Genomic DNA, 9,369 nt, shown 5'->3' on the forward strand with positions numbered 1-9,369 from the left:
ATATATATACAAAATGAAATCAAAAGAGTCGTTATAGTAGCACAAAGTCTGCACACCTTTGCAAGCTCATGGTGTTTGAGTTTAAAGGCCAGGCTTAAGTCTTCTCCTGTAATTACATCAGTGCTGATGAACTGATCAGACTTACATGTGGCTTGAAGGGACACTCGTCTGCGTCCTGAGCACAAGACATTGTTTTCAACACTTGATTCATCCTACTTCATTTGTATTCCAAATTCTTTTTCCAGTTAATATTGCATGCAATTACTTTTGCAGTCTGTTGACATCACGTGTACGTGTCTTACTGCACTTGTAATCCACTAAGTATAGTATTATATAATATTATTTAAAAGAGTTCTTTTCATGTCAAAGCAAACATGATTGACTACAGAAAGTCGAAACGAGGAGTTAGTTTCTCTGGTATCTGTGCTTGTTTAATGCCTGTGATTATTTTGGTGGAGTTTAGAGCTAAAATCAGGACACGGTTTTATTTAGAGACTTATTCGATGCTTGTGCAGGTAGGTTCTTCCCTCTTTAGTTCTCTGTATTTTTGGCCAAGGCTTGACAGGAGCTAAAGTGGATTAGACTCTTCTGTTATAGGATTTACACAAATAAAGTAGATTTGGTCAGGTTAACTAAGGGAAGACTGACACCGGCTGCTGCCGAGAGGTTGCCTTCAAGTTCAGTCCATTTACAAGGATCTAGAAGTATGAAATACATTTTTCTCTGAAGAGCAGTGCAAATTGACTTTAGGAGCATAATTTGGGCAAAGCACAATTTGGATATTATTGATGCACAAAAATTGAACAAATTTCTCTCTGTATAGAACCTGACTGGAAGATTCGGAGAACCTTGTGGAGACACTGCAACCCTATCTATTTTACAAGGTGGCGATTTCATATGAATTCACACAATGTGAAGTACAAAAATGTATGATTTGTCGCAAAATAATAAGAATGAATGTAAATAACCCCTAAATGTAACCATCACTTGTGAATGAGTAGATTGTGTGAAAGCATACGAATGAGTATAAGCCACCAATTTGCCAAAAAAGCATAGTAGTATTGTTTTGGAAATTGTAGTATTGTTTCATAAATGCATGGAATTTGAACCAATTTATACAATCCAATTCATCAGGTTATGAAGATTGGAATATACTACTTTTGGCCAGATTTTTTTGCCAAAAAAATCATAACCTGTCTGCATATTTTGGCCAATCGGATTTGACAGATTTCACAGGATGTGACATAGTTGTATTTGGAACGACTTGAAACCAGTTTGTGATACCTAGCATTTTAAAATCCTTCTTTTATAAGACTTTTTGTTTGATTATTATAACATTTAATAAAAGTCAATATTTGGATCAAATATTGGGTTTTCTTTTACCATGTTGACTATAGCAAAGCTGAGGTAGATGTTTAGTATAATGTCTGTTTGAATTTGATTTGTGGGAATGTCTTGCCTTTTGAAATGTCAGAGATGAAACCTTCCAGAGCTGCTGGGATCATTTACAGCCCAGTTACACAATGAGGAAGTTTTGTTCAGCATTGGGTGTGCCTTTGTGCACTTGCTTTGTTTACTGAAGCCTGAATGAATTTTCTAGAGGTTTTCGACATTGAAGCTCTGAGCATCCACCCAACATTTCAAGCTATTTGAAATCGACCCACGAAGGCAATAGAAACGAGATATACAGCAGCATCTCATTAGCAATGACTGAACATGAGAATATTTTTTTTGCTTAACATATTTTTGGTTTCTCTTCATCGGGACTTGCAGAAGTATCTGAGGAGAATCTGTCAGCTGAGTATGTTTCGTGAAGGCGATGCAAGATATAAGCTCCGCCTCTTCTGCTTTAAGCCCAGAAGATTTTCTTCTCCGAATCAAGGGTCTGTTTTTTTCAGAGATTAATGTCTGATTAATGTTATGTTTCCTAAAAGTTTTGAGAACTCCGATGAGTTTTGACCCTCAAGGTCAGACACATCCACATGCTTTGGCCGAGAACTCTTGGATTGTGTGGTATTTGTTGAAGTTATCGAGGAAGGAGATGTCCTCCTCATATGCGGTGGGCCGACAGCAGGGGCTGTGGCGCGCTTTGTCCTTCTGTTCCCTTGTTAGCAGCTGCGAGTGCTTCAGTTTCGCCAGCGCCAGGTCATAGTTTTTGCGGCTAGTTGTGCACTTTCCGCTGCAGTAATGGAAGAGTATAGTCTCTTCACTCTCGTATCCCAATCCCAGCTGTCTGACCGTCACCTCTACCTCCTGTAGCGAGCAGGGTTTGGATCGCTTTTTTGCCCGTTTAGTCCTCTTGCTCTTCTGGGCATCTCTGCGGGCTTTTCTTTCCACCAGTGTCCCAATGACCTGCTTCAGCTCGCCCTCTGTGAAGCTCTGGAACATCTTCATGACTGAGGAACAAAGGAGGGTTAAATATAGCAGTGTTTAGCATGGCAAAAACTTTATTTTAATTGTGCACGCCCACTTTTCTAGTGGCGCTGATTAAGTGTTTTCTAAAAAAACAGTCAGCATGTCAATATTTTAGTGTGAAATACATATGAAAAGCTGTTTGAAAACAATTTTTTTCAGTTGTAGTTGGTAAGCACAATTGCATAAACGTACAAACTTTAAAATTGAAACTTCAGGGAACAATGGTTATCGTATTTAGTGTTCAATTCAAATGGAATTCTGTGAACTTCTGTGAAGTTGGACTCTAGCCTGACGTCTGGTGACATTCTGATGTAAACAATGATAGGCTACGCTATAAAGAAGGACTGTCACAACACGAGAACATAAGGGCTTGATCTTACATTCTGATACGAGAGAGTTTCCTCCGTCAGCTGATCTGACCCTCCGTTGCCGCCCACCTGCCCCAACCGTAGACGAATTGCTTGTTGTGAATGAAGATGATGAAGGTGAAAGTGATGAGGATGAAGCTCTGCGGTGGGGTGGAGGGGGCGGGGCTCGGGAAGAGGGAGCGGTTTTAAGGACGAGCAGAGGAAGTGCAGCACCACAGAGAATCAGGCCGATGGCAGCAAACTTCCATAACTTCATCTTAGAATGAGGAGAAGCATTGAGTCCCTGCAAAACAACCAAACATCCATCACTCAAAGCCATCACACATTTGGAAAAGTGAAGTCAGAAACATTAGATAGAATTTTCATTTCATCAGAATATAAGCTACAACTGGAGAAAGATGTTTTGGAGTCATTAGAGTATTAGTAGACGATCTGCTAAATATCTGCTAACACTTTATTTTGATGCTCCCTCAAAAGACATTCTACTGCTTGTACCAACTTTGCAAGTTTATCTAAACTTTCTCTACTTATGCTAACCTCTGCTAATACTTTAATGAGAGTTAGTTGACATGTAATGGCAAATTAATGAGAGTTTAGTTAATTGCAAAGTTACTTATTGTCTATCAAAATAAAGTGTAACCCTGGTTATTGTTCCCATAATGCACAGTTGATTGAAAAATGACCTTGATAAAATCAGGCCTATAATTTAGTCCATATAAACTGAATGCTCGACGTACACAAGCCATTTGACAGAATGAGCTGGCTTATGTATATTAGTATTAGTATATTGCCTTTTTATTTGCGGTATAAAGCTTACAGAATAAAATATTGGGAATTTGGGTGTGAGGTTGTTAATGTTGCAAAAAGCACATTCTTAAAGTCCACTGAAAACATATCTTGATCTTTGGCATAGAGACAGTATATTGAAGGTACGCATTATTTAACAACATTTTTGAGCAAACTAATCAACGTGAAGATCGACACATGCCATGGTGCTTCTTATTTGTAGTCTAACATAATTAATAAATTAGATTCCCTGGTTAACATACCCATTTAAAAAAGTCGAAAAAAAGATGTCATGTGCTAATGCTAATGACCGTTATAGCGCCCCTTGTGGCAATGCTAAAAATTTGTATGTCAACGATAGAAGAAAAGCTTGTGTCACTCAAAAGCTTCTTATTTCTCTACTTGGGTAGATTGTGTTTTTATAAATTACATGCATTATTGATTATAAATAAGTAATTAATGTTTTTTTTTTCACCCTTTTAAGCAACATTCGTTCAACCATTAGTGTGAGAATTAGCCAAATCTTTTTTGTCAGTTTGATTTGGAGAGCACAGTCAAGCGCAGAAATGACAAAGTTTAAACCTGAAGCAGATTTTGAACTTAAGTCCACACAGATTCTGCTCACTGTGATTATTTTACCATCGTGTGTGAGTTTGTTTGATTTTGCACTGATCAGATTGACTTGAGACCATGGAAGATCTAGATTTATTATTAGCTTGTAGCAGCGCAAACGCTCTTTTGGCGGGTCAGGATTTACTAAAGATATGCAATGAAACATGAAAATGAAACTGTGTTGACACATTTTAGGAAAGCAATAATTCATGTACTTGGGTGGATTTTGTTCCTCAAATTCCATTTATAAAATCAATTCCATATAATGTTAATTCCACTCTGTGATTCGGATTGATCAAGAGTACTGGTAATTAGATTACATTAGATTTAAAAATATTTGTAATCAGAAAACAGTTACTTTTTTATTGATTACAAGACTGCAGTAGCAATAAATTAGCAGTAATTTATTGAGTTTCCCTAACTGCTCTTTTTCATCTTTTAAATGTTCCTGTCTTATACAGCTCACCACTTATTTACTCTCAGAAATAAATTCACACAATAAGCAGACATTAGTCATGAGGCTACACTGCACTCGACCAGTGGATTCACACAAATCAGTTCAGGTTTAAGATGTTTCAACATTGCAACTACTGATGAACACATCTCTCTGAAATACACTCAATGTATTTCTATTTAGGTTTTTGTCTTTTAAAGACATTACAATTATTATTTATTAGTTACTGCATATTTGCATATAATGCAGTGGTTCCCAAACTTTTTTTGTCATCCTTGTTATCCATACCTCCTGAGATTTTAAAATAAATATCATAATAGTTAATTATCACATTTGCATGTTCACGGCTCTGTGACATTGGTCACATGATGCCCAGGTAAACAGATAAAATATTATATTTTTAGTGTTATATTTTGATTGGTGTTATTTTAAAATGATTTACATTAGGGATGCCAACGATTAATCGACGATCGATTAATTGTCGATAAATATTTTAATCGAAAAACCTTATCGACGGTCGATTAAGCATGATCACCATTAACCATAGTTTGAGACATAGGCGGCTAGCTGGTTTGCCAACCGCCAAAAGGGGACGACGCACATGGCTTATGCCAAAACATGTAAAGTACAGCAGTTGTGAAGGAAAATGAAGCGAGCACGCAAGAGTTTTGTTTGGGATAATTTTATTTCAAATGGTGATAATGTTAATTGGTGGAAAGCGAATGCCACCAGGTTTCCCAGGTTGTCTCAGCTGGCAAAGGGCTATTTATGCATACCAGAAACATCTGTACCATCAGAACGCGTAGATGGGTTTTTTTCGCATTCTCTGGATTTTCCTTGATATGCACAATATCCTATGCACATTTGGAAAGAAAATAACACCGTAACAAAAACATGGACGCACGCCCGCAACGTTTTCCGCTCTATGGACGTGCGCTCCACTCAGTCGCTAACAGCCCGAGCAAGCGCTCCGTTAATATTCCGGTGACTCTCGCCGTAAACCAGTTCCAGCTCCGAAATAAAGTTTTTCTAGTAGGCCTAATTGTTTACTGTTTGTACCAAAATTCTTGTATAATTGTCTAAAATTATGCATGCTGATAAATAGCAATTATTATGTTTCAAAACGATTTTTTTTTTATTCTTCTTAATTTTATTAATTGTATTAATTAAAATGTATTAAATATATTAATCTATCCTTAGCAAACATTCCTAAAATGCAAAAACTGAAAAAGTATTTGATTTTCATTCACTTTATTTCCGTGAAAATAGCTGCTGTTGTTGTGCAGTAGAATATTCAAAATAGGCTCATTAAAACACAAACGCACACACACACAGGAGATGAAATGTTCGTAGATCTTTACAAAATACACATGGATTATAAAGCATGTGAAAAGCACACACAAGATAAAATGCACTTAGAACGCTTGGATTATGAACTGGGTTGAGCGAGCGGAGTGGAATCTTCAGAAAGGCGCTCTTAAGGAAATATTACCACTCCGCTCCGGTCATATGCCAGAGTGCATCTGAGACTGCGTTATATTAGTCATTGTATTTGAATTAAATAATGATATTAAATGATCAATCGATTCATTTTATAATCCTACTAGCCTTTTATTTACAGTAAAAACCCTTTCCTTTGTGGGAGGACGCTTGCGTTTTTAGTGTCATTGCACACCAATTCATGCGATAACTACTGTAGACGCATCTTGCAGTATGAAGGTTAACGATTAATCGATTAATTGATCGTTAATTTAAACGACGATCGATCATGAGAATTTGTCGAAATTGACATCCCTAATTTACATTAAATTTCCATTATTTATGATTAAATAAATTATTTGGTTTTTATTAAGTTCACAAACCTCCTGTAGTTCCTTCAGTTTAGGAAACCTTGTTGTTATGTCATGCTTTTTTTTTCATGCATTATTTTTCTTACTCTGTATTTTTACTGTATTTTAATATCAATATGATACAAGATTATTCAATGTGATGAATGAGTTCTCAAATAGAAGTCTGATTATGTTTCCTAAAATGGGTAAAGTAATGGTTTTATTTACTAACTACAATTTTTGTCATGTAATTTGTAATTGTTATTGCTAACATAATTTTCAAACAAGCACAGTTTTTCTTTTCTTTTTTTGTTTTTATTGCTTTGACTTTTTTTTTAGATGCATCGATGATTGATGCTGATGTTTGACACAACTGTTATTCTCAAAAACGTTTCAAGGACAGCAGTCCAACAATTACAGAACTGCAGCACTAACAAACGCCAAACCAAATGAAAACATCTTCGATTGTGTATTCAGAATCTTTCATCTACGTACGAGTGGCCTCGTGCAAGCCGAGTTGCTGCCATCCGCAGCTTCTCTGCTCCTCTGTTGATCTCATTACGGACACAGGTCTCGGAGCGCACAGGTGTGGACTGTCCAGCTGCGTCATGTGGCCCAAATCGTCTGTATCCAGAACATACAAAAACTGCCACATGCTCCCAAAGCACTCATGTTTAATCTTTTATTTTTCAATCTATCAGATGGGGATAAACTGGGATGTTCCAAGCAAAACAGGCTGCGTTTTCACTCGAGCTGCAGTGTTACACTGATCACAAGCTTGTCCTTTGGCAACTTCACAGCACACATGAGAAGTATATTAGTAGGTTTTCTTCAGTGATTTCTCTACGTCCACATGAAGTTTTTTTTTTTTTTTTTTGCTCTCTTAAACACGTTAAATCTGCCAGATTTGTTTATTTCTGAGTGAGAAGTTTTTAATATCATAGCCTTATTGTTAGCGGACTAGAATCAGAACAGTGGCAGTACCAAGGTTTATTACTCTGTATCAAATTAATAATACAGAGTACATTTATTCAGTTGTATTTAACGATTACCTTGTTAGGTATTACACTTCAGTAAATGAAAAAAATATTTTTTTATTTTTTTTATATTTTTTTTTAACAATAGGCTTCTGTACTTAATACATTAGTAATCATGAAAAAGATTTTTAGAAGAGAACTTAAGGAAATAATATACTTTAAAAGAATATACTTAAATGTGAACGGAATGTAATGTTTTCAGATGCCTGTTACAATTTCAATAAAGATGTTTTATAGTTATAGGGATTTTTATTACTGCAGTCAGCTGAACTCTGATGCTTTTGATGCACTTAAGTAGATCTTTTTTTATCTATAAAATATAGTTAAAATGTAGTGACAAGTGACAAGAATTTATGTTAAAAAGTCAAATATACTTAAATGTAATTTCTATTAAAACGGTCATTGATAGATAGATAGACAGATAGATAGATAGATAGATAGATAGATAGATAGATAGATAGATAGATAGATAGATATTGTAATGATGAATTTGCAATATAGTCCTTTTAACATTATTCTGTATCAAAGAACACACTACAGTAGAAATTATAATCAAGTACTTAACATGTTCTTTAGTTAGTAAACAATAAGTCTGTATGTACACACACACACAAATAATAGTATTAAAATTATTGTATTTTTTATGCATAATGTATATTTTACTAAATTATGGTTTATTAAATAAATTATATTATTAATTAATTAATTACTAAATTATTAAATTGAGATCTTGAAACATCTCTCTTTCTGATGTAAATGTGTCAAATCATAAATACAAAGATGTATTTTTTGTTATTTAACATCACCAGACACAACATTAACTCCACATGCTTGTAAGTGTTTGTGCCAGTGGATGTGTCTTTGCTTGTCTTGCCTTTAAAACCCTAAATTCTTACAGGAATTATAGTTATTGATTCCATTCCCACATGATTCTGTAAGAAAAGCTGCTGGGGGAACCAAACAATTCAGCAGCTGAAATCAGGAAATGCCCAGACCGGTCTTCTAGAGACTAAGAACTAAACCAGACCACACTGACTCAAACACTTGAGCAGACGTTATAAGACTGCACTGGGCAAAACTACACTCTGCTTCTGGTCCAGTAACAGCAAAACATGCCAGAACATAAATAAAGAGTCGCTTTGAATTACCATCAACGGTTGCAGGTAAATGGACTTTGTTTCATAATTCTAAAAAGAGACATATCTATTTTAATTTTAAAGTGTTAATTCACCCCAAAATGAAAATGGTCATCATTTACTTATCCTCAAGTTGTTCCAGAGCTGTAGTGTCTTTCTGCTGTTGACAATAAAAGAAGATATTAAGAATAATGCAAGTAACCAAACAATTTTGGGTGCACATTGACTAAGTGTTTTTTTCTTACACAATAGTATGAAAGGCTGTTGGGACCTGCAACTTTTTTGGTTGAGCACATTTTTCATAATATACTCAACAGCAGAAACAAACTCATACAGGTTTGGAACAACGTGAAGGTGAGTGAATGATGACAGTTTTAATTTTTGGGTGAACTATCTCTTTAAAATGCCAAAATTTATTAGCTGTTTGATCTAGCTTCATGGGTCCAGGTATAAGGCACTTTGAGTATATGAATGAATTTGTTTTGAGCTGAGGAAAGAGACGGGTCAGCTGGGAATATAGTGGGCGCCCTCTCTTTAACTCTCATTGGCCTGCCGATGCTTATGTCAGAACACGGTGCAACAAAACGAAATAGCATAATAACATATACCTAACTATTTCTGCCATATAAAGACCATTGTCTATAGTGATTATAATTAACATAATTCAAGAACAACAGAAGTTAATAGAAGGTCTTCATAAAAAAAATATAGGCTACTAGTTAGTGTGTGCGT

General features: G+C 35.5%; 1 protein-coding gene across 1 annotated transcript; it reads right to left on the reverse strand.

Annotated features, from left to right (window-relative positions):
* Positions 1–1,863: 1,863 nt before the first annotated feature.
* On the reverse strand, positions 1,864–3,061 carry LOC113111320 (neurturin-like). The gene is made up of 2 exons (XM_026275946.1): positions 2,796–3,061; positions 1,864–2,396 (listed from the first exon to the last, which is right to left on the reverse strand). The coding sequence occupies exons 1-2, from the start codon at positions 3,037–3,039 to the stop codon at positions 1,969–1,971; spliced, it is 672 nt and encodes a 223-aa protein (XP_026131731.1). The 5' UTR covers positions 3,040–3,061; the 3' UTR covers positions 1,864–1,968.
* Between the last annotated feature and the right edge of the window lie 6,308 nt (positions 3,062–9,369).

Source organism: Carassius auratus, chromosome 11, assembly GCF_003368295.1.
Source record: "Carassius auratus strain Wakin chromosome 11, ASM336829v1, whole genome shotgun sequence".
Classification (NCBI taxonomy): Eukaryota; Metazoa; Chordata; class Actinopteri; order Cypriniformes; family Cyprinidae; genus Carassius; species Carassius auratus.

What these genes read in the sequence shown, in the direction of transcription:
- LOC113111320 (XM_026275946.1), bottom strand. Translation starts at nt 3,039, where the DNA reads ATGAAGTTATGGAAGTTTGCTGCCATCGGCCTGATTCTCTGTGGTGCT. An exon ending in AAACTCTCTCGTATCAGAAT is followed by an intron (nt 2,397 to 2,795) that starts GTAAGATCAAGC and finishes TTTGTTCCTCAG; the next exon opens with TCATGAAGATGTTCCAGAGC.